At 39.2% G+C, this 25,043-nt stretch overlaps 1 protein-coding gene across 2 annotated transcripts in view; it reads left to right on the top strand.

The window, feature by feature from the left end:
* pld1b (phospholipase D1b) overlaps positions 1–22,848 on the top strand; it is a 57,666-nt gene extending 34,818 nt beyond the window's left edge. For both annotated transcript variants that reach the window (XM_072690521.1, XM_072690513.1), the window contains exons 4-26: positions 92–234; positions 337–442; positions 575–640; positions 820–878; positions 1,015–1,107; positions 1,899–2,051; positions 2,163–2,312; positions 4,266–4,349; positions 5,998–6,079; positions 6,589–6,699; positions 6,794–6,982; positions 8,392–8,608; positions 11,659–11,787; positions 11,982–12,100; positions 12,232–12,345; positions 12,796–12,906; positions 13,014–13,102; positions 14,011–14,124; positions 15,129–15,178; positions 18,588–18,722; positions 19,745–19,898; positions 20,211–20,328; positions 21,016–22,848. In XM_072690521.1, the coding sequence (XP_072546622.1) occupies positions 92–234; positions 337–442; positions 575–640; positions 820–878; positions 1,015–1,107; positions 1,899–2,051; positions 2,163–2,312; positions 4,266–4,349; positions 5,998–6,079; positions 6,589–6,699; positions 6,794–6,982; positions 8,392–8,608; positions 11,659–11,787; positions 11,982–12,100; positions 12,232–12,345; positions 12,796–12,906; positions 13,014–13,102; positions 14,011–14,124; positions 15,129–15,178; positions 18,588–18,722; positions 19,745–19,898; positions 20,211–20,328; positions 21,016–21,240 (2,811 nt within the window). In that variant the 3' untranslated portion in view covers positions 21,241–22,848. The remainder of the gene's footprint in view (positions 1–91; positions 235–336; positions 443–574; positions 641–819; positions 879–1,014; positions 1,108–1,898; positions 2,052–2,162; positions 2,313–4,265; positions 4,350–5,997; positions 6,080–6,588; positions 6,700–6,793; positions 6,983–8,391; positions 8,609–11,658; positions 11,788–11,981; positions 12,101–12,231; positions 12,346–12,795; positions 12,907–13,013; positions 13,103–14,010; positions 14,125–15,128; positions 15,179–18,587; positions 18,723–19,744; positions 19,899–20,210; positions 20,329–21,015) is intronic.
* Positions 22,849–25,043: the final 2,195 nt, after the last annotated feature.

The following is a 25,043-nucleotide window of genomic DNA, read 5'->3' as shown; positions in this document are numbered from 1 at the left end:
AGTCATTTTTACAATTATTATTATTGAGAAATGTCATTATATGTACTTATAATGTCATATGTGGTTCAGCTTGGCATTGTCTGTCCTATAGATGCTCCCTGCAGTCTTCAGGATCGAGCTGAGACATGGAAACTTCACCTGGGTGGTGAAAAGAAAGGAGAAGCACTTCATGGAGCTGCACAGAGAGTTACGAACCTATAAGACCTTACTGAGGATTCCTCTGCCCTCCCGCACGTGAGTACAACAGCAGTTCTGCTGCCTTCTACTTTCTACTGTTACGTTTTCCACTTATTTCCCATTTTGTCTTTCACTTTTCTACCATCTTGGTGCATGTAGCCACACAGAGCGGAGGCAGACGGTCAGACACACTCGCCAGATGCCCACTCTGCCACGAGGAGGAGGGGATGAACTGGTCAGGGAGGAGCAAGTGTCCAGCCGGAGGGTCAGGTTTCTCTTTAATATCTCAGGCACATTAACACATGAAGAGTGTATATGAGACAGTACAGTAGATTTATAGCTGCATAGTTATACTAAGAAAGTGTAAATAATGTGATGTGTGCCGTATCTTTAACAGAGACAACTGGAAGATTACTTGAATAAGCTGCTAAAAATGCCAATGTACAGGAACTACCATGCCACTGTAAGTTCTCCTTTCTGATAAAGGTTGTTTAGCGCGGAATCAAATATAAGAAATAATCAGCACACTCTACTACTTGATATATATATATATATATATATATATATATATATATATATATATATATATATATATATATATATATATATAAAAACAACTTCTGCCCCCATTTGTTTTTTTAGATGGAGTTCATTGATGTGAGTCAGCTCTCCTTCATTCATGATCTGGGTCCGAAAGGCTTGTAAGAGCTTTTTCTTTCAGTTGCCTGCTATTGATATTCAGAGTACAACATTATTGATGGAGAAATCAATGTATATTAAATGACCCTGAAGATCTGAGTTACTGATCCTTGTTCTTCTGCCCTGCTTCGTGTTCAGGGAGGGCATGGTTTACAAAAGGTCAGGAGGTCACCGTATTCCTGGACTTAACTGCTGCGGCCACAGCAAAATGTGCTACCGCTGGTCAAAAAGGTCAGTGTCCTGTATAAGAGGGATGTAATTCTTCTGCTTGTGTGCATCTTATAAGTGTGCTCTAAATTATAGGATGGTTTTGAGACTGCGGTGAACAGTTTCCATTCCCTTCTTGTGCTGTTATTATGACAATAATATTGTTTTGGTTGTAAAGAAATCACATTAGAACAGAGAGTTACAAGAATGTATAATTTCGAAGAACTTTCTCCTGGAGTCCTTCAGCTAGCTCATGGATGTGTTCAATTCCGTGACCAGCTCAACTAATTAAACATTTTTAAGCACTGACTTGCTACTAGACTCCTATGAGGAGAGCTCAGGAGATGTTTTAAAGAACACAGTCATGTACAAACACTACTTTTTGTATAAATGGTATTAGAATTTATTCTAATATTAGTGTTTTACTGAGAAAATAAACATTTACTGTCCAGATAAGGAGCTTTTTCATTGTAATTTCCACAGATGCCTTAAACATGTGCACAGTATTGTATGTTTATGCATTCATTAAAACACAAGGGCAAAAACAAAAAAATACACAAACACACCACTACCACATTGGTGCCACTGGTGTTCTGGAAACAGTCCATCACCAAAACAATGTCTAGTCCGGTAGATAATGTCTTAGGTGGTCCTTTTCCATTGTAGAGAGTCTAAAAACTGTGCAGCAAAAGACTGAAATTCTGTAGCAATAAATTGCACCTATATCAAATGTGTAACTGAGAAAAAGGCCAATACGTGTAGTTCAATGTACCTAATAAACTAGAAATTGACAATTTGCATGGTGCCCTCTATAGGTGGCTGGTGGTAAAGGACTCCTTCCTCCTCTACATGAAGCCCGACTCCGGGGCCATCTCATTTGTTCTTCTAGTGGACAAAGAGTTCTCTATCAAAATGGACTCTAAAGACACTGAGACCAAGCATGGTGTTCGTGTTGACAGCCTGTGCAGGTATGTGATCTCAGTTTGATGGACCACATGCACTGTTATATTCCACTTTTGGTAGTTAACTGTTGAACTGAGTGATATGAGTGTGCATGAGTTCTTGATGATTTCCTGCAGGAACCTGGTTCTGAAGTTCTCCAGTTACCGCCACGCCCGCTGGTGGGGCCAGGCTATAGATGAGTTTATACGCAAGTACGGCGGTGCCTTCCTCCAGGACCATCGTTTTGGGTCCTTTGCAGAACAAGCAGAAAACATCCCTGCCAAATGGTAACACTTTGTTTCAGTATGAAGCAGAGTTCCAAATACAGTCCCTGTTTTACATTGACTAGATCCTTATGAAAAGTCCCCATAAGAGCAGAGAAGGGTTGTAACTAGTTGCATTCAGTAGCTGTGTTACTCTAAGTACTCATGGATGTTTATGATAAAAGGAATCAAAATCTTTGCCATTTGAAGAGTTGTGGATTATTTGTGTTGGATCTCACTCTGTTCTTTTGATTCAGCACCTGCACCACTTTGCTCTTGCTTACAGCTTTCATTCTTTAAGCTTTTTTTATTTTAGACCCCTCAGAAGATGAAGAATATCTCTCAGACTTCAGTTCCTATGTGAATAAATACTGAATGCATCTAGGGCAGCTCTAAAGAGAACTCAGTGCTTGAGTAGACCTTGGACCCTTACTCCTACTCAAATTGTTTATTATGAACAGGAACCTTTAGTTTTACTCAACTTATAATTTTACTGAAGTAACAATAAGTTGAGTATGGATGTTATGTGCTGTAGCTGTGTCTGCTTAGGAGTGTTGCATTTCTGTCATCATTAGTGACAGACGTCGCATTGTTGTAGACTGTAGTCCGTGGACTCCTTAAATGTCTTCAGGTGAGGTCGGTTTCACTGGAGTAACCTGAGAGAATGACAGTGAAAGTAATACGGCAGCTACGATCCTCTGCTGACCCTTTACAGGAATGTGATAGTGTCCGTGTGAGAGGCTGCAGATAATGCTCCAACAATGAAACACCAATCATCCTCCTCAGCCAAGGCCAGCGGAGCTGTTAGTCTTGGCCAAGCAGAATGATTTTGACTTTAGTATTGGAGCATTAAGCCCCATTAGCTCGCTTGTTACCTGAATAATTCAGCTGTATAATGGGGAAGCAATACGTCCACTGCTTGAAGACAAGCAGGAGATGACTTGAAACCCGTGTGGATGTATGGTTCCTGGAAAATTCCACCTAGGAGTTTAATTCAGTGATATTTGGCTGGTTTCCAGTGGCTTCCATTGCATTGCTGTCTGTCAGCAGAATGTCCTGTCAACCTTTACACTACCCAGACAGTGCGTCCCTTAGATAAGTCTCTAACTTATCAAGGAGTTTCACTTGCATTTAAATTAATATGCCTATTATAATAAGTTTTTATTTGAAATGGATATTAAATGGTAGACAGTGATCAATAGAGTGGAAATGCAGTATCTCTACCTAATGTTGCTTATTTTCAGGCATAATTTAACTTATTTGATTACCACCCGTTTATGGTGAAAGCCTGACATACACCATATGTCCCAATGTTTGTGGACAACCCTTTTAATGATCGCATTCACTGTGTCTATTCCTTGTAGAGAAGTACTGCACATAAGAATAGGACTCTCTGGAGCAGATAAAAATCAACCCATTGACACCATGCCTAATGCTAGGTGAGGTCTAGAGGGGTATAAAGTGTGGGCTAGAGGGTTATAAAGCCCCCCAGCACTGAGCTGTGGAGCAATGAAACTGTGGTGGAACTCTGGAATGATGGTTCTCCTTCCAGTAGATCTGAGATGAGTTGTGGAGTTTGGTATAAGCTTGGGAGGTGATCATAGGAGTATCCTGACCTCACTAACACTCTTGTCCCTGAATGCAATCAGTCCTCACAGCAGTGTTCCAAAGTCTACTAGAAAGCTTTCCCTGGACTATAGAGACTGTTACTTCAGTGAAAGCGGGATAGTCTTTTTTAATAACCTTGATTTTCAAAGACAGTAAATGAGCTGTCCCAATAATTTTGTCCATATAGTTTATCATTACTAGTGACACACCAGTAGTCCTGCCTTGTTTTTGTAGAATTATCAATATCCCTCAAGAACATGGCAGGTAATCCCACCGGAGGTTCTATAAATCTAAGCGATATCGTATTGCATTTATTTATAAAACAGAAGGATTTGATTTGTGGAGCTAAACTGGTGGTATATGTTGTAGGTATGTGAATGGTAAAACATATATGGAAGATGTGGCAAATGCACTGGAGGAAGCAGAAGAAGAAATCTTCATCACTGATTGGTGGTAAGTGTGAACAAGACACAGTGCACTTCTTGGAGCCATTGAGACTAGACTAAATAAAAGCAGTATTGTGCCAATATTAGAGGAAATGTCCAGCATGGATGTTTCCAAGAAACTACTGGAATCTTAACAGGTAGGGTGATATCGAACACTTTAAGCAAACATTCCATCTCCCTTACTCTCCTGTAGAGTTCAGGAGGTCAGGAGAGAAGACTATACGGAAACTTGATGTAAAAACTAAAACCCACTACACTCTCTAATACAAAATGAACACATTTTGCTGCAGCTCATCCAAACAGGTGCATTTTGCCTGAACAAGCCTGCAAATACATGCAATTATTACAAACTGCTTTATATATTATTTATTTTAGATATATGTAACATAATCCAGAAGACAGAACAGAAAAGAGGACACTACTGGGTGAATAAATGATTGGCCTAGACCTTAGAGATGGACACACCCCTACATTTCTTTTAACACTTTGTCAGGATCAGCAGTCATATATGCTAAATGTCCAAATATTAATGGACACTCCTTCTGATTAATACATTTAGCTTCTTTTGTGACACAGATGTGCAAATGCGCACACACACACACAGCTCCCAGCCAACATGCTCATGTGGGGCTTACATGGATGGAACTTTGCGTAGGTTTTAACATGTTACATGCTATCTGGGCTTGTCTAGTCTCTGTAGAGAAGTATTGCCAATAGAATAGGACTCCCTGGAGCAGATAAACATGAACCTATTGGCACTATGCCTAATGCCAGGCATGGGCTAAAGGGGTATAAAGCCCCCCAGCACTGAGATGTGGAGCAGTGGAACTGTTTTCTCTGGAATGATCATCAATGATGATGGTGATCATCCAACATCTGACCTGACCTCATTAATGGTCTTGTTGCTGAATGCAATCAAATCCTCACAGCAGTGCTCCACAGCAAAACTAGTAGAAGGCCTTCCCTGGACAGTAGAGACAGTTACTCCTACAAAATCAGAATAAGCTCGTTTTAATACCCTTGATTTTGGAAGACACAATGAATGAACAGGTGTCCCAATACGTTTGTCCAAATAGTGTACATGCCTTGTATGTGTTATATGTAATAAGAATAAGAAGTAATAAGAGTTCAAATATGGTCTGTACCCTAATTTTAATCCATAGTAGCCAAAAAATTATGATTTTCCAGTAAAAAAAAACTAAATGACTGAACTTTTATACACACACAGAACACCGTGTCATGAGGCAACATTGGTCAGAGAGATCTGTTACCTGTATCAGACTGACAGCGGGTGCAGTGTTGCAAGTCTGTCAGTCATTGTGTCAGAAACCCTATGTGTGTGAGGGTGTGTTTCTGCATGTGTTAGTTTGACATGCAATCAGATACAAAACGCAGACATTGCTTCTCCCTCTCGCTCATATTGCATATGTGTCATAATAAAGCCCTCTATATTTAAAAGAGTTGCTTCATAGGAGAAGAGTTTACGTCATTTTGGACATTTCTATTTGTCCATCGGTCAAGAAATGTTCACACAAGGTAAAGCACAGCTAGTGTGTTTTACATTGTGAAAAACAAGGCAGTCATACTGTATTGTTTGTGTATGTGACATCACTAACGTTTCCTATTGCTGTTGATGTTCTCTTGTGCCACCTCAGGTTGAGCCCTGAAATCTTCCTCAAGAGACCCGTTGTTGAAGGCAACCGCTGGCGCCTTGACTGCATTCTGAAACGCAAAGCAGTGAGTTAATAAAGCATACTTTTAACAATATGCATTTGTCACTCATAACAAACAATATATGAAGTTTGATTTACACTATGTGGACAAAAGTATTGGGACACCCACTCGAGTTTAAATTCAAGGCAATAATTCTCTACAGGGACTAGACAAGCTGTGTGTCAGCAATGGGTGCAACTCATTTGATATATACTTAATTTTTTAAATATATATAGTTAGGTCCATATGTATATAAGTATATATGGACAGTGTCTACTCCAGAAAGTCTTTTTCTATTTGGCAGTACTTCTCTACAAAGACTAGACAAGTTGTGTGCGTGCATCTGCACATCTGTGTCAGCAGTGGGTGCAACATAAAGTAGCTAAATGCATTCATTGGAAGGGGTGTCTACAAACATATAGCGGACATATAATATGTTGTAGGATGTTTTCACTGCCACTACCACAAGATGTAGTGAATTATAATTGTAAGTGTGTGCTGATGTGTTAACATCTCTTCTGACACTTTCACAGCAAAAAGGGGTACGGATATTTGTGATGCTGTATAAGGAAGTGGAACTGGCCCTCGGGATTAACAGTGAATACAGTAAGAGGACGCTGTTGCAGCTCCACCCCAACATCAAGGTACAGTCAGGGTTTCATGAAGCATTAGGAGTGGGAGATAAGGAAAGGAAATACAAGATGAGGAAATGATGAGCGAAATATCTCTGTTCTGTAGGTAATGAGACATCCTGACCACGTGTCATCCACCGTCTACCTGTGGGCTCATCATGAGAAGATTGTGGTCATTGACCAATCAGTGGCCTTCGTGGGAGGCATTGACCTGGCGTACGGACGCTGGGATGATCGAGAGCATCGTCTGACCGATGTTGGGAGTGTGACCAGAACACTAAACACTTCAGCAGAGGTGATGAACATTTTCCATTACTGACGAGAGTAAAGTACGGGGGTTAAAAGGAAATGCCTAAGATCCAAAGCATACTACCTCATCTGTAAAACTTGGTGGTGGGGCTGTTTTGGCCTGGGCCTGTATGGGTGCCACAGCTACTGGCTTACTCATCTTAATGAAATTCACCTTATCCTGCCACACCCACTTTTAAGACTTTGTTCCTTTCGCCTTTGTGTAAGAATTTTTGGTCATTTCATATTAAATGGTTTATGGTTGTATCATATTCACAGTGAATAGAGTTTAAGGTAGGCTACTGTTGTGGACACTGATCATAAACTAGCTATGCTAACCCAACATTCCAGCCGGCTATTTTACATTATTTAGAGCTATTAAGAGCATTGCTAACTAGCTTTCCAACACAACACAAAAAGATCAGTGTTGTGGGGCACCATATCCAAAGAAGAAGAAGACCTATGGCTGTGGTTGAAGGGGCTAAATTTACCGTTTTGTGGAGGGGAAACTCGGGTAAAGCTCTGGTGAAGTGGAGGCGTCATGTAAAACGTTAGCCTAGGAGTCTCAAATGCACCTGACTCATCCAAACCAATTTTCTCGTGTTGGTTTCCCCTCCACAAAGTGGTAAGAGCAGGTGGATGGACATTTGGGTGGATTTCATACATTTAGCACCTTCAGTAGATGCAGGTCCTTGTCTTTGGAAGGCAGTGGATAGCTTTATGGTGCTCTAGAACACTCTGATCTTTTTGTGTTGTCTTCATAACCATTCTCCCAATTGTGACACCCTCTAACTGAGCATATTATACCACTCATTGGATGTTTATTATCACTGTGGTTGTAATCTATCAACACTGGCGGTTCTAACACAAAAAATAAAGCCGTTTAGTGGAAAATTAGGTCACCAACTGTTGTTGCTAAATGATTTCTGAATCTTCTCAGTTCAGCCATAGAAGAATGCCTCCAAACTCATTTAGGGGTGGCAACAAAGGAGTGTTTCAAAGCTAAGAACAGGACAATTCTTGACTCGCAAAGTCAGTCATCTGGCCTGAATCGCATTGATCAATGTATGTGATCAGCCCCCAAAACAAACAAGCAGGACCTGAAGATGGCTGCAGTACAAGTTTGGCAGAGCATTACCTGAGAAGAATGCTTTAGTTTTCACCTTTACAAAAAGGGGCACATACTTTTATTGGATATCATTACAGTCTATTATCAATTCTAATGTTCCGTTTTTTTTTTCTACACCCCTGTTTATTCTCAGTAGTCAGTTGCTGGATTGTATTTGTATCGTTTTGACTCACTACACCTATACTTTCTCGAGAAAGATTATGTAATTTCTCTCTCCCTGTAAGTACAGCACATTCATTTGCCATGGTGAACACTGCGAACTAATTTTGATGTCTTCTGTACTGCAGAATGTGGGGGAGGCATCTCCTAACATGGCTGCTCCCTCCAACGGTCCAGGTCCAGCTCATAGCAATGGTAAAGGTTCGGGCGCAGAGTCAGTGGAGCTGCCCAAGCTGAAGGGCTATGGCAAGACCAGGAGAAATCGCTTCAGTATCCGCAAACACCTGCAGAAACATGGCCTGGCGCCTGCAGACAGCGTGAGCAGCATAGACAGTTCAGAAGAAAGTAGGTTCAACTTAATTGTAAAATTTGGAAGCTTTCAAATGTCATTAGGGCTGCTCAATCAGTCAATCAGTGAATTATTATCACAGCATTATCACAAAACAGAATTTGCCATGCCAAAAACATTATTATGTGAGGTTAGAATTGTGGACTGTCCTGATGAGTACCTGCTGGGTGTTTTCATGAATCACAGCAAAAACAATACTGCAAAAATAATATAACCCTATCATTACTCATCATATTTTAATAAGGGTGATCTTTGTCACATGTGTATCCGCCCATATTAATGACAATACATGAACATTTATCAAATGTGGAAATTAGCACAGTCTTTCTGGATTTGATTACACCAAAATAAAGTATTTATTTATAGAGGGTTACAAATGCAGATATTCTTGCACAAAATAAGTGCACAAAATATATCCTGAAATATCAGATGATATTATAACATGATATAGTCTAGAGTAACCCCCTAGTATTCTAGTCTGATGTCCTTATTTATACCATTGTAGTGTAATAACCTCAGTTGTACATATTAAACAGAATTTAGTACATGCTAAATGTGCATGCCATGCTGTGCCTAGTGAGAGTACAATTGTAGACCTGATCAGCAGGTTTCAGGACTGACACACAACATTGGAGAAGTACAAGAACCTTTATTATTTGACAGCTAAGGATGTACATTATGAAGATATCTGGTAACCCTTTACTGTAGGGCAGCATTTGTATGGCTACTCGAGACCTACTTTTAATGACGAGTGAACACATCACATTTCCAACATTTTGTTTTCATAATGGTCAATTTATTGTGATTTTACCTCAGCAGTAGTTATGACAGCTGACACTTCACCTTGTCACCTGTCAGCATGTTTCAGGACAAAGAAAGCATTAAATTTACCATCTTTTTGGTAGTATCTTTTTTTAAATGAGGTACTTCTGGTTTGTTCCAACTTATTAAACCTCAGAAATGTATCATTGGGATTATGGATGTCAAAATCTGATCCAGTGGGCCGGGATATGGGGCCCATCCAAGCATATTTAGCAAAACAGTTTGGAATCTAAAGTTTGAAACTATTTTACAGCGGTATCTACTAAATGTATTGTTCTAAAATATCCCTGGTTCGAGTGCTTTGACAGCATTTGTGTACTCTTAAAAAATTGTTGCGGAAACGCATTATGTTACGTTATGTAACAACTCAAAATAATAACTTCAGGTTGTTGCTTCACTGACCTGTAACAGATAGAACAGTGCCGCTAGTGTTGCTACTTGAAGCTCAGCGCGCCGGAAACTGCACTCTGTAGCTTTAGTAAAGTGGGCAGGACGCTCGTAGAGATATACACAATCATTATAGAAACCAAACCACACCACTAAAAACCAACATGGACCACTATCACTCACATGTCACACATTAAGTGATTTAACTGCAGTGTTTTAAAGTAACTTGGTGTGGGGTGGGGGGGTTGGGTCAAGAAGGTCAGTCAGGCTGTGTTATAAGAAATAAGAAATGAAACACACTATAAAATGGTTACATTTTTTAAGTCTCATTATTGAACCTGTTACTAAACATAGTGATTTTACTTTAGTATTAATTAGCAGCACGTCTTATCTGAAATGTTAGGTTATATTATTTATACATCCCTAATTGTGACACAGTTGTATATATGTATTCAGCTACTCTGGAAACAAATCTTCCCTATAGTACTACCACACACAGGATACAATACATTTATGTATCCATAACGCATACAGGCTGTGTGGCTTTTCAGGAAATTTACTGGACTGTTAACACAAACAAGGAAGGCGAGTCTTTGACAGGTTACAGCTGACTTCACCGCTAGCCTGCATGCATGAATGGCTGTTTATGGGTTGGTTCCTTAATGATATGATAAGAAAAACATTACCATGAAAGACCGACGTTTCCAAGTAGCTGTGTTATTGGTCATCCGATGGGTACAATCTTTAGAGTTTATGTAAATTGTGACTTATGCAAAGATGTTTTTAAAAAGCAGTCTTTCCTGGCAGGGCTTTTTATATTAGTACTTTTTAGAAATGTATTTTTAGACTGCACACTTTATTTTAACTAATAGAAGAATGATAGCTTAAACTTTTATAATGCATTGATTTGAATGCCCAATATTGATGTTCTGGCTGCCCTTTTCTGCAGGTTATTCTAACAGTATTTGCAGCCAACAGAATTTGATTCCACTTAAATGGATGGAGTTAAAGGTGGCCATTCCCTCTTGTCTTTGCCAGGCCGGTGAGTGATGCTCACGGCTGGTCTAAGAGCTTCCGTGTGTTTCGCATGAGCCCTGCCCTCACTGCTGATCCAGGAGAATGCCTTTGTAATGAATGCAATAAAAACAATATTTACTACTTAAAATCCTAGTTAATATACCATTCAAATTCAGAACTTGATCCCTGATCAGCACAACAGGAGTCTCTTTCTTCACATGACTTCAGTACTGTGTGATGTGCTGTCAGTCTTTAAAAGGTGAAGAGCTTTTTCAACCTAATCTGTTGCATCTATAGCACACAGACAATAATGTTGATGTCGGTGACATTTCAGTTACAAGGAAATGTGTTCAAATGATTCCTTGTAGTGCATCAGCTGTGTGCTGCAGACATGGATCCGGTTGAAAAACACTGAAGTATTCCTTTAACTATTAAGAAATAAATGTAGTTTTTTTCTCCTAGTTGACTGAGACACGTATGAGGTGTGGTGTTCCTGTCAGTCCTGTTGCTTCCAAGCTCCAAAGGAAGATTTATGAGTCACTTCTTTTTCTTCTTCAAAGGCGACACTGCCCCATTGTGTTTTGTTTTTTGTTCTTAGTCTGCCTTTGTGATCCATCTTACTCTACTGTCTTCTAGAGCTGAGCCACAGGCTGTAAAAACTGATTGATGGTGTTTTTGCTTGGTTCTGTATTGCATGGGTTGCCTGAGCATTTTATCTCCAAGATAAAAGTTTGCTTTTTTGTGTTTGTGGATAATCTGTCTTTATCGGTTTCTGTTTATTAACTGAATGTTTTGATGACTTTTTTTTTTTCTTTTATAGAGGCAGAATCAGCGCCGGATCTGCAGGCCGATGTCATCGGCCTGATGGGAAATACACGGTTCTGGCATGGCAAAGACTACTGCAATTTTGTCCATAAAGATTGGATCCAGTTGGACAAACCATTTGACGGTAAATCACTCTATTTAAGCCTACCCACTCTATTTTACTGTATGTTCCACAACAGTTGGTTAGTTTGTGTTGATCTATAATTGAAACTCAGACCACATTTTATTAATAATCAATACCGAAACCATGGTAATTCCAACTTTTTCTTACATCTATAAGTAGAGTGTTCTTTTATCTTAAATGCTTAATTTTTTCAGACTTCATTGATAGGCATATAACTCCCAGAATGCCTTGGCATGACATTGCCTCAGTAGTTCATGGGAAGGCTGCCAGAGATGTCGCACGGCACTTCATTCAGCGCTGGAATTTTACCAAGGTTACGATCCAAAACTATTGTATCACGTGTGCCACTACCTTTTCCGCATACACATGCTTAACACATTTCTAAACCGCAAACAAGTCTAAGATGTTGTTTTGACTATGTTTAACTGTTTTCTTCACTCTTAGATTATGAAGCCGAAGTACAGGTCCCTCTCGTACCCATACCTCCTCCCAAAATCCCAGTCTACTGCAAGTGAGATCAAACGCCAGGTCCCAGGCTGCATCCCCACTAAAGTTCAGGTAACATGGGTTGTCACAAGTGTTCTGCACCTGCCGATTCATATTTTTTAAATTGATAAATAGTCTTAGTTCAGCATTAACTCCTGAATGAAGGTATATTTTTCATAGTAGTAGCTAGAAAAATAACAAAGCCAGAAACACTAGAAAAACTAGAAACACTAGAGCTAGAAAAATAAAGCTTGAAACAATGGGGTCAAAAGATGGGCAACATCAGTCAGAGAACAAATGAGAACAAGGGTCCATATAAACATTGAGCAGGAGGATCTACAAAATAAACACAGGGCAACCGTAACACCCAGACAAGAAATGGGTGGAGGAGCACTAGGGGAAACATTATCCTTATTTCATATTGTCATGTCTTAAAGAATTTAGAGTTTAGACTTGGAGTTTAGTACTGCATGTTATGCATGTATTTATAAACTCTGGCCTTACTGTCTGCCCTACCCTTAGGTTTTGCGGTCTGCCGCAGACTGGTCAGCTGGTATAAAGTACCATGAGGAGTCCATCCATAATGCATACGTCCATGTGATTGAAAACAGCAAACACTACATCTACATAGAGGTGAGCAGTAATCTATCTGGCTGATTTATATTTCCGAGAATGAATAGTTAACATGATTTGACTTCATAACATGCAGTTTATTGATGTTGATCACTTTCCTTTTTCAGAACCAGTTCTTTATAAGCTGTGCTGACAACAAGCTTGTCCACAACAAGATTGGTGACGCCATCACCCAGCGGATAATCAAAGCACACCGGTTAGCTGAGTGTCAAACCTGTCTTTCACCTTTAGCCTTGTTTAGTCTTGAAGCAATAGGAACATTCTGATGTGTATGCATCTACATATATATATTTGTGTGATATATACTCACACACACATAAACAATAAATCAATACTGTGCAGAGGCTGTAGGCACCTAAAGCCATTTAGCCACATTATTGAAAACCATTTATCCCAACAGTATTTTTGCTTATAAAAACCTCAGATCACAGATGCAACTAAATATAAATACAGTATAAAGTAATATGAATTTCTCATTTTGTTCAAAGTTTTTGGAAGCAAAGTTTGCTTCCAGATTTCTCCTGGATGCTTCCAGTCAGCACATAGATTTCTTTAATTTCATCACCAGCTTACCTACTTTAACACCAATAAGAACTGATTTACCGAACAAGGTGTTCGATGATAACTAGAAATAATACTTGACTCCCATGAGGAGAGCTTTGGAAATGCTTTAATGAACACATAAATGTAAACCCACTACTTATGGTAATAATGTTATTTTTATATATTCTAATATTAGTCATAATACAGCTTTTCTGTACCTAACCTTAACCAGGATTTCCTACAAAGTCAGAAGAATTTTGTCCTTAAAATATATGAAAACAAACTCACACAAACACACATATATGCATACAGTGATCTCACACTTTTTAAACAGAGTGTGTGTGTGTGTGTGTGTGTGTGTGTGGACTACCACAGTTGTTTTTGGCTCCAAGACCCTAGTTTCCATTCCACATTGAGGACATAATGTTCAGCCTAGTGAGAACAACTGCCTGTAAATTCGAAGGCCGTATTGAAATGAAAGCAATAAAACAGCACTGCTTTCACATAAAATGCCAAAACTCCTTCTTTAACCCTGTTTCTTATTTTCCTTCAAATCAACAGGGAGGGCAAGAAGTATCGTGTGTATGTAGTCACTCCTCTCCTGCCTGGCTTTGAGGGGGACATTAACACGGGAGGAGGGAGTGCCCTCCAGGCTGTCATGCACTTCAACTACAGGTAGATGAAGGCCAAGGGTCATTTATTCATTAGTGCAGTAGACAGGCTGAAGTATGTACAAACTTCCTGACTCTGAGAGAACTATACCGTGGCTTTTGGATCAAGCATCCATTGCCCATAGATAACGTAAATGCACTGAGTTACAGAACACTAGGGAAATTCAGTCTCTCAGCAGAATTCCAGTCAGGTCAGATCTGAAAGTGTTTACAGTGTTAGATAAACCAGATGAATTTTCCCAGTCAGCAGGATATTTAGACGTGCATTGTCCTATTAAAGCAAAGGTAGTTCCCAGCTAACATGTCCAGTGGAACAACTGTGAACCAGAACATTTTGTCTTTGGATTCCAAGTTGGGCCCCGCATATGGACGCCCACTAGGGTCAGTGAAGGGGCTAACCTCTGCTGCTAAGAGGACTCTGCAACACAGGCTCACTCAGATTCAAACACATTCTAGTTTCTGTGCCACTTAGTTGGCATTCATTTAATCAGTATCTTCGCTTTGGATCCAATTACAAATATTTCATTTTCAAATGATCTAATCCTGCAAAACATCCCGTAACAGACTGCAGTGAGCAGAATGCAGCTTCTGCTGCCCTCTTTAGGTGCCTGTAAAAAACATCTAGAAGAACTATGCAAATACAGACAGTGTACTGCATGTTGTAAATTGTGGAAATCATGTCTATACTCTAACTCTATTCGCTCCGCAACCTTCTCTAGACCAGTTAATTCTATGATGTGTTGCTGTTTAAGTCCATAAGAGCTTTGCGTTTTTTATATTATTCAATGAATAAATGTGTTTTGCATCTCTAGACTGAAGTATGAGTCTGCAGCTCTACTGTGAGCTTAACTGTGAAAGTAGAAAACCGCATCCAGCCATGGCTTGGGGCTCAGAGGGTTAAACAGTTCCATGATATGCGGTTCCAGGAACTTTGGTAGACTTCAGGGATTTGAGGTTTATTGGTCTAACTCTTAATTTATTTATTTATTTTTTTTGCTTTTTCCTCAGGACAATGGTTCGAGGAGAATATTCCATCATATCCCAGCTGAGGAAAGAGAGTAAGTCAGTCGCCAGTGCTTAATGATTTTTACTTTGCCTGTTTACTGAAGTCATGTCAACTTCTTAAGCTTCACAAACCCAGTAGTGTTTCCACGCTTGAATTCCTTTTTTTTTTTGGGTGAACTGAATAATCCATTTTTTAACCCATTTATGTCCAACAAATACATTTAGTATGAGGAGAAAAATAGCCACAGAATGTGTACTATGTGTACTATGTAACTCCACTAATAATTCTACTAAATGTATCCACTTATGATCAAAGTAAAATCATTGAGACCACTTTCTTTGTGCTATTTTTTTTTTGCTAGTTTGGCCCTCATAACCATGTATATTTCTAGGCTGCAGTAGCTGCTGGCACACAGTATTTTGCTACGTTACATCTGATTGAAAAGTCTGCTCCTCTTCCCCCTCCTCTTCCTGCTGTGAGTGTCCACTTGTGTAATGTAGATGTGAGATGTTGAGTAAAAACACTACTGCTAGTGGCTGTAGCCCTTTAGTACACGTGCATGTTTTTAAATTTCATAAAACCTGGAGATTATCTCCGCTGCCATGCCGTGAATTTGTGCATAGCAATGACCCTTCCTTAACGTTCTGGACACTACACCATTTCCATTGCATCTCGTTGCCAGATCGTACGTGACTCACATCCGGAGTTACGAGGCTGTGAATATGAGTGGATATACTTGTATCTGGCTCTTTCCCTGTCTAACTGGTGGATATGTGTGTCCATCCTCTACTGACCATCTCACCATTTATAAACTATTTTATTTATACATTCCACTACTTTTCTAAAGCCAGTTAAAGACTCTGGCAAAACCACAAATTTCACGTTTCACATGTTTCATCCAGATGAGTAAAGGTATGTTTTTTTCCCAGGAAATATGAAGAATATCTAGACTTTAATTTTTCAAGTTTAGGGTCAGAGTATCTCTTTATTCAGTGCTCTAGGTCACATTAGGTCTCAGAGCTGTGATTGTTCTGAACAGTTTGATATAAATCATTTGGGTATTATCTAATATGCAAGTGGCTATATGCAAATTTAAGAAGATAAGCCTATATGCAAGGCGTATTTAAGAAGGTAATCCCTTATCAAGGTGAATTTAAGATATGCATATCTCCTGCATGAAATGACTGCTTGAAGTCTGTGATTAATAGACACGTCCATGGTGCTGAGGATCTTCTCTAGTGATACTTTGCCAACCCTTTAATGCAGCCATCTTCAGTTCTTGCTTGTTTTGTAAGTTTTCTCTTCAGCATATGGAACACATGCTCGATTGAATTTAAATTTGTGGACTGGCAAGTACTTTAAATTTTTTACTCACTTTACCTTAGCAGTATGTTTGGGATCATTATCTTGATGAAGGATGATGTGCTGCCCAAAGGAGTTTGGAGGCATTTACTGGAGGTTAAACAGATGAGATGTTCCTAAACACCTCAGAATTTGTTAACTGTATTCCAAAGCCTAGACTGCAGCCAAGGTAGGGCTGGTCCTTGGTAGGACTGTCTTTTGAAAACTATTTCTTAGTAGCCTGTTGGTCATGCAAATGGAACAGTCTAACCAGGCTGCATGGTGACATCACCAGAAAGGTCCCACTTTTGTCGCAATTGTGGCGCGAAACATTTTCATTTATTCAGAGAAATGAACTATAATTCTAAAAAGCATTTTTAGATAGCAGCAATCACCTTCATTAGTCGTTTCCTGTAGCTGCAAATAAGATTTGTACAGTGTTTATAATTTATAACATATTCTTTGTATATTATATCTACGTTTGAAATACTACTTAAAACGTTATATGCCAGTTGATTCATTAAACTCTGGATTAAAGACTGGATTAAATACGAGAACTGATATGACATGATTAGAAACTGCTCCGTAGCTACATGGTTTGACTGATGGGAAAATACTTCAAACTGGGGATCAGGCACAAATGTAATATTTCAGACATGAATATATGTGTGTAATATGGTTTTGTTCTTTTTAGAGCAAGCTGTCTGCCTATGTGGCAAACACACTATAGGCAACAGTAGAGAAACAAGAACTTCCTGTTATGTAACCTGCTCTGTTACTCAACTGCAACTGTGGCTTCGTGCTTAAGATGACCTTAAATGGACATTAGCAGGTTGGGCAGGTTTTCTGCACAGCTGCACTAATCTATGTTTTATCGATAAATCCTTTTTTTTTGCGTTATTACCATTGAAAATAGAAGTGGTAGGGCAAAGCTACAGAGACTCATTTTGGCCGTTTAAGCTTTGAAGTTTCTGTCTTTTTATTTTCTTTTATTTTTTCCCCACATTCCATTTTTGCATATTACCTGCCTGCGCATCTCTTCTGCGGTTGTGGTTTTGGTTGTACGTTAGCCAGCAAGAGATATGCATCCATTGACTGTGGGAGAGATGCTGGAGTGGAGTTTCTCTGCATGTGTGAATTATCCAGCAGCTTTTTGGTGTTTTGTTGCACCGCTGCTGGAGCACAGGAGTCTTCCTCTGTGTTTTAAAGTGGTCTGTATACAAAATGAGCTGCATGCATTACAGCAGTAGTTCAGCCAAATGTCATGTTTACACAGTTTTCCTACTTATACTAAATGCTGGTGATCAAACAAGACAGGTTTGGTACTTTGCTCTACATGGCCGATACAGATGGAGGTTTATAGCCACCACATACATAATTCACAAATTACATTTATGGCGTTTGTCTGGCTCTGTTATCAAGAGCAACTTGCAGTTGAATCATGTTACACAGAAAAGTGAATGAAGTTCCCCCCAAGAACTCTTATCGGTGTAGCATAGTGTGCTTTCCCGGAAGTAGGTGTTGTTATCCACTGTGATGCACAAATTGTGTGGCGTATGTGAAGAAAACTCAAATAGGCTTGTTTGTTTTACATTGTATGACATACTGCGATCTCTGGTGGTGACAATAATGAGCTGTAGAACCCCTGCTCACATACAGAAATGTGAATGCGAGTGTGTGCCACAGTGTAGCCCTGCGTTCATTAGAATCCCTGCTGTGTGCCAGAGCAATTAGGAACTTCGGTAGAACTAATGGCTATATTTGGGAATAGCTAATGAGCTAGGCCTCATTCATACTGCAGTTTAATGAAAACGGGGCAGTGTGAAGGGAAAACAGCTTGATGAAACAATGAAAGAAGTACAGACAAAATGAAGCTTGAGGATGGTGGCTGCTACTCTTTAGGTATGCTGTTTGAGATTACTGAGCAACGTGTGCTATAAGCTTTCCTTCAGGAATAATGTCAGGCTGAAATCAGCAGAAAATGATGGATTGAAAACAAGTTTTAGCATCTTCTCTAACAGAGTTCAAGTTAAATATAAGTAATGTAATAAATGTTTTTACAGTGATGACAGTAACACTGGATTCCTCAGTTCTCTCTCTCTTTTTCCCTGTTTCTGCAGTGGGAGATCAGTGGATGAATTACATCTCGTTTGGAGGCCTGAGGACTCATTCGGAGTTGGAGGGCAAGCTGGTTACAGAGCTGATCTATGTCCACAGCAAAATGCTTATTGCAGATGACAATACTGTCATCATTGGTAAGTGGAAGACTCTCCGCAGTTGTAATGGAACTTTAATTACTTTTGTTGGATGTGTGTTTTATATATAGGTTACTGTGATAAAAATGTTGTATTATTTGCGTATTAATAATAAAATGATTGGCCCAATCTTAAAATTATGACTGATAATTCTAACTAATAGCAAAGTGCCTTGAAACTTGCATATATGTTGGCATCTGCTGTTAGTGTAGTACCATTTTTTGTTCTTGTTGGATGTTCTCTGTTTTTCCATGAGCATGCAAGTAATAAGCAATTACTGCTGTTATTGTTAAACAAGGTATTAGTGAACATTCGTGATATGTTACTTGTATTTCTAATGTTTTCTTGTCAAAATTAAGAGTTACTAACACTAACAAAATGAAAATCAGTGCATTTTGAGCTTTGTTAGATCGCATTCATTACATATCAAATTACCTGTAAGTAGATGCAACAACACCAGTGAAGTAGCTGAAACAGCAGACCTGACAGGCACTTGTCGGCCTGCAGAAAGATGCTAACTTCACTTACTGTTGTTAAGGGCTTTATGATGTAAATGACGTTGCTTATAATGCCTATGAAAAATCTAATATTGTAGCCTGAGTTGTAGCCTGTCTTACATTCACTTCACTTCACTTCATATATGGATTTAAGTTAAGTATTGACTACAATAAAAAAAAAAAACACTGCAGAGTGTTTTTGGGCACTGAATGTAGAGCTTTGGGTAATAAATGGTGAAATGGCGCCACCTATTCCTTTGATATTATATTACATGGACATCCGCAACACCAACTGACTGTGAATGACAGGGCTATCTAGAAGTAACTCAGCTGTGGCACGTGTAATGAATCAGTCTGCGGATATAAAGGTCTCTTCGTGGTTAGAATATTAATTTTCATTAGTGAATGCCCCTCCACATATTTACATCTTGTTCTCTGTGATCCTCTTGGCACCCAGGCACATCACCCACTCGGGTTTCACTCTTGCTGATAAAAGCTTCTTTCTCTTGCTCTTTGCTCTTTCAGGCTCGGCTAACATCAATGACCGCAGTATGCTGGGAAAGAGGGACAGTGAGGTTGCAGTCATCTATGAGGACACAGAGACAGAGACATCTGTAATGGATGGACAGGAGTATCAGGCAGGGCAATTCGGACTGCACCTCCGTCTGGAATGCTTCAGGTAGTGACATGTCCAGCCCCCAGACTCCCCTGCGAATACATTTTTTGGGGGTCTAAACCTATACACATACTTTCAAAGACATGAACAATAATGTACATTATATTGGTAGATCATTAATACATTCTTATTATACACTAATGCTTTTAGAATTAGTTATCAGTCAGCTCTGATGCTGTTCCGTGGACATTTTGCTGATGTTTATCCTTAAACTCTCATCATTACAGTGTTGCTTACAGACCGTTCTCGTTACATCATTCAGACTCAGCCAGGCTCTTTCTCAGTGTAAATAAATAAAATTTCCCCCTTAAACAGGATGATTTTGGGAGCTAACACCGACCCTAGCATAGATGTCACCGACCCAATCAGTGACCAGTTCTACAAGGAGGTGTGGATGACCACTGCTGCTCGTAATGCATCCATCTACCAAAAGGTCAGACATTTGCCTTGTTGCATCTTTTCTAAAGTGTTGTTCCATTTTTGTAGATATAGTACCATGACAAGCATCTTGCATTAAACACAAATGACAAAATTAGCACTTGGTCAAATTGTGCCTGAATTGCCTCCCATTTGATCTATATTTAGCTGGGTCAAAATATCCCTAGCACATGATGTTACAAGGATAGAGACTGTATACCTCATTTAGACATATCTTCAGTAACACACACACATCGTGTCTACTGCCTGTAGGGAGGAATTGCCAATAGAATAGGACTCGTTAGAACAGATAAATATGAACCTATTGGCATCGTGCCTAATACCAGGCTTGGGCTAGAAGGGGTTCGGGCCCCCCAGCATTAAGCTGTGGAGCAATGAAATAGTGTTCTCTGGATGAGGTGGGATGGTGTGGTGATCAAAGCAAATATCCAAAATCTAGTAGAAAGCCTTTCCTGGATGGTAGAAACAGTTACTCCAACAAAAGCAGGATTAACTCTTTTTAAATACTCTTAAGTTTCGGAAGTTAAATCAGCAGGTGTCCCAGTCCATTATTATATCTAAATTAAATAGATACTAGTTTTCCTTCTCCCCTGTAAAGACTCCATATAGTGTTTTTTTAAGATGACAGTGAAGATATGATGGATCTTTTTCCCTTTTTAACACGCCTCCTTCTCTCCTGCAGGTGTTTCGTTGCTTGCCCTCCAGTGATGTGAGGACCATCCTGGAGCTGGAGAGCTACCTGGCCAAGCCAGGTCTGGATAAGGATGACCCCGTCCGGGCTCAAGAGGAGTTGAAGAAAATCCGTGGCTTCCTGGTCCAGTTTCCCCTCTACTTCCTCAGCGAGCAGAACCTCCTGCCGCCCATCGGCTCAAAGGAAGCCATGGTGCCCATGGATGTATGGACCTGAGAGGCGGAAAGCGTGTTCCTGTGGGACCAGGAATCTTCACAACATGGTGTTTATCAGCCCAGGACACTGTTCCCAGAGACCGTTCTGACTCGGTGGGTTTTACTACAGAAGTGAGAAACCAAAGGAGAAAGGAGTCTTGACTACTAATCAGTTAATCGCTTGGCACTGATGATACTAGCCAGACTGATTTGTGTCGTCCCCTGTGTGGATGTGATCAATATTACTTACTGTTTAATATCATTTCTAACACTATGCAAACTGGAGGACAAAAAACATTACACTGTTTTCACACAGGGGATAAATCTCTAACCTCATAATTTGATTCAGTTTTGATTCAGGTTGAGGTTTAGTGCATCATGAAATATCAAACTTGTCCATAATTTGGTACGATAACTACTTACCCATTTAAACGCTAGTTAAAGATATGGAAAAAACACACAAAGCTCATTTTTGGGGATTTTTATGTATAAAAATAGCCAGATCATATTTTTTTTTTTATTTAAGCCAAAATGCTTTATTACTATGATCATTCATGATTAATTCTAACATTCCAAAGTGGAGACCGTTTTAACACCTTTAGACACATTTATACACCCCTTTCGTACACACTGATTTAAAATCATTTTTAACGTCCTTGGTGTCTTCAGACATTCCATGAACTGCTGCAGTGTGTAAAACTGTGCGAACGTGCATTGTTGTGAGGTGGTTTCTATTGCATGCCTTTTTTTCAGCTCAACAGTGTTGTGGCCTCTAATGCATTAAACGCAATGCAGATCCTTTTGTTCTACTTTGCATCGAAGTGCCAATTGTAAGCATCCACTGTATGCATTACATCAGTTGTAACACTGCTTTCGTATATGGGGTCTTTGTATTTTGCCTTGTATTACAGATTTTAAGGACAATTACTGTACCGGGCATACAGTAGGCCATCTACTTAAAGGGACAGTTTACTCAAAGCTGTCCAGCAGACAGTGGCTCTATTCTTTTCTCCTTTTCCTGCTGGATCCTACACAACTTCGACCTTTTAAAGCCATCAAAAGGAGTTCTCTTTGGAACGCAGTCTGTTGAAGTGCCTCGGGGAAGGATTTGCAGAAACAGCATTACACAGTCCAAACAGTGTGAATATCCAGTCACTGATGTTGTTTGTAGATATGAAAACGTGCTCACAGCTTCACAGCCACAGCACGAGAATCAACAACAAGTGCCGTTTCCTCACACTTTAGGTGGTCGACTTTAACTTTGCCTTTAACTATTACTGAGTCCGCCTGTGGAGCAGATTAATTATATGTGCAATGAAAGAACAATGTTAGTACAGCAGTCTGAATGTTGCTTTTTTGAAGCCTGTGTTTGTGTGATCTTGAAAAAAAGCAGAAATGGGCACTGCTAGCAAAACAATCTGAGCAGCATGATGATAAGTGTACGTGCGCTCTGTGTGACCTTTGACTGATCTTTCCCCTTCTTTTTCTGCCCTGTCTGATATCTTTTTTTTTTTGTGCACCATCAGATAAGTTGTCAAACCTAAACAGCAATGAGCTTTATTGACAATGTACACATGCACTTTACATGCATTAATGTAATTAAACTATGATTTTCATGTGATCATCAAAACTCCTTTAGCGTATTAATATTTTCACAGCCTTTTCACATCTTGTACATTTTGTTGGTGAGGTTCAAGGTGTTAAAAGTATTCACATTCATTCCTCAGGTAGAAGTGGAGATACTATGGTTTAAAAAGACTTCTATAGAAGTTAAAGTATCAACTTTAGCTTTTTACTCAAGTAAAAGTATAAAAGTACTGGTTTCAAAACTACCTAAAGTAAAAGTAATGTAAGGAAAACAAATGCCAAAAGCTTAGACCGCGCCACAGGGGTCTATAGTGCACTACCCCACCTCCCCAAAAACACATTTTCTAAAAGCTATAATGACTATAATGCTATATTAAGATGTTAATGTTGAAAATGTTTGGGATGCACTAGGCTACCGCTTTCAGCTGCATATCTGCCCATTGAAAATGAAAGCATTTTAGTAATATTGAATATATTAAAGGACCTTCTGTATGTACTACTGAGTGTGTTGTGGAGCGGAGAATATGATGAGTAGTTGTCTATAAGGATTGTAATAATGTATAAAGTCAAACTTGAGAGGCGTGTTATCAGTAAGCTTTACTGGAATGTAATTGCGGGTCTTAGTTGGGACATTTCACTCGAGTTCTCTTGAGTCTCTTCTACGGACATCTTCATACTTCTACACAGCTACATCTGCTGTGTCCTTGCTGTGTGTGATGTGATGTGATGTGCAGGTCGATGGATCGCTTACAAACCAATAGGGGGTCAGGATGGTTTATGTTTATACTTCTCATCCAACCACAATCAAATTCGCACTTTCTGGATGGCACAATTTATCGGGATATGGTTTATTTGTTTTGAACGATGACATGCCAGAATAAAAACAAACCCAAATGAAATAGGTAAAGTAAAGAGGCTATTTTTAAAATGTAAGGAGTAGAAAGTACAGATAATTGTGTGAAAATGTAAGAAGTTAAAAGTCGCTGAAAAATAATTACTCCAGTAAAGTGTAGTAAACCTTCTAAAATTTCTACTTAAGTAAGGTAATGAAGTATTACTTTATTTGACACCTCTGCTGAGGTTAGGTTTCCAGTTACTGCCTGAGTTTACTAAAACAGTGGATTTAGTCATGTGTAGAAGTGATTTCTGCTCTGAACCAAATATAGGCAAGAAATACATCCTAAATATAGTCTAAATATCTAATATTTCTCATTTTAAGATTATACGACTATGTAGCTTTAAGTGTAGTGAAAGTGTCTTATTCCATTGCTGATGGAAAATCGTTAAGCACCACACCACTGTTTCTTCAGAAACGTCCAGATAATACATTATACACTCTCCTGTGTTGTCACAATCTCAGAATGAGAAGTGCTAGAACTATTGATCAGATTTAAAACTATTTCTCCTGCCAAAGGATCCTTTTTGTGTAGTGCACCATATGTGTGTATATGAGGACTGCACTTGTCATTGGTAATAGTTATCATGGTGTTGTTCTTGACAACACTCTGCACTGGGCTTCCTGACTGATCACAGATGTTCACTGGATGTTTGGATGAATCAAAGAACTGAATGAATGGAATTTTAATCAGTAACAGTGTAGGCTAATCTTTAATCCCGTCATATCCAGGTTAATGATTTGTTAAAGGAATATTCAGATATTTTTTAACCTGGCTTTAGTGTGTTTCCAACTGTTGACTCAAAACATGCTTACGGTAGAGGCTAGGGAGTGTAGTGTTTGAGACAATTGACTGATGGTTTAAGTCTTTGCAGAGAACTTCAGTTCAATTCAATTCAATTCAACTTTATTCTCTTTGTTCCAAAACAATGCTTGTGCAACAAAACACAGTTAGGCTTCTTTTCATTTCAGTGACAGAAATGGATAAAAGGACAGTAGTGCCATACTAATAAATAAACTATAGTAAATATGAAATGTCTGACCCATTAACAGCTTAGATACTGAGTGTGTTTTAATTGGAGGTGGACAGTATGGTGAGATAAAGATGATGTGGTGTGAAAATTATACCACAGTCTTGTGAAAAATCTGAGACAGCCCAGGTAATAGATGTAAGCAATAATGTAATTAATAAAATTCTCTACTATTCTCGTGTGAGAAGAAAGTTAGGACACCCCCACATCTATTACTACTTCCAATGCCTAAAATAAGAATCAGCTGCAGATGATTAGAACATCATTAGAGGGGAGTTTGGAGGAGCCGGTCTTATTTAAACCTCAGACATT

Source organism: Salminus brasiliensis, chromosome 1 (assembly GCF_030463535.1).
Source record: "Salminus brasiliensis chromosome 1, fSalBra1.hap2, whole genome shotgun sequence".
NCBI lineage: Eukaryota > Metazoa > Chordata > Actinopteri > Characiformes > Bryconidae > Salminus > Salminus brasiliensis.
The sequence above is the reverse complement of the archived record's forward strand: the minus strand, read 5'-3'. Positions and strand labels throughout refer to the sequence as shown.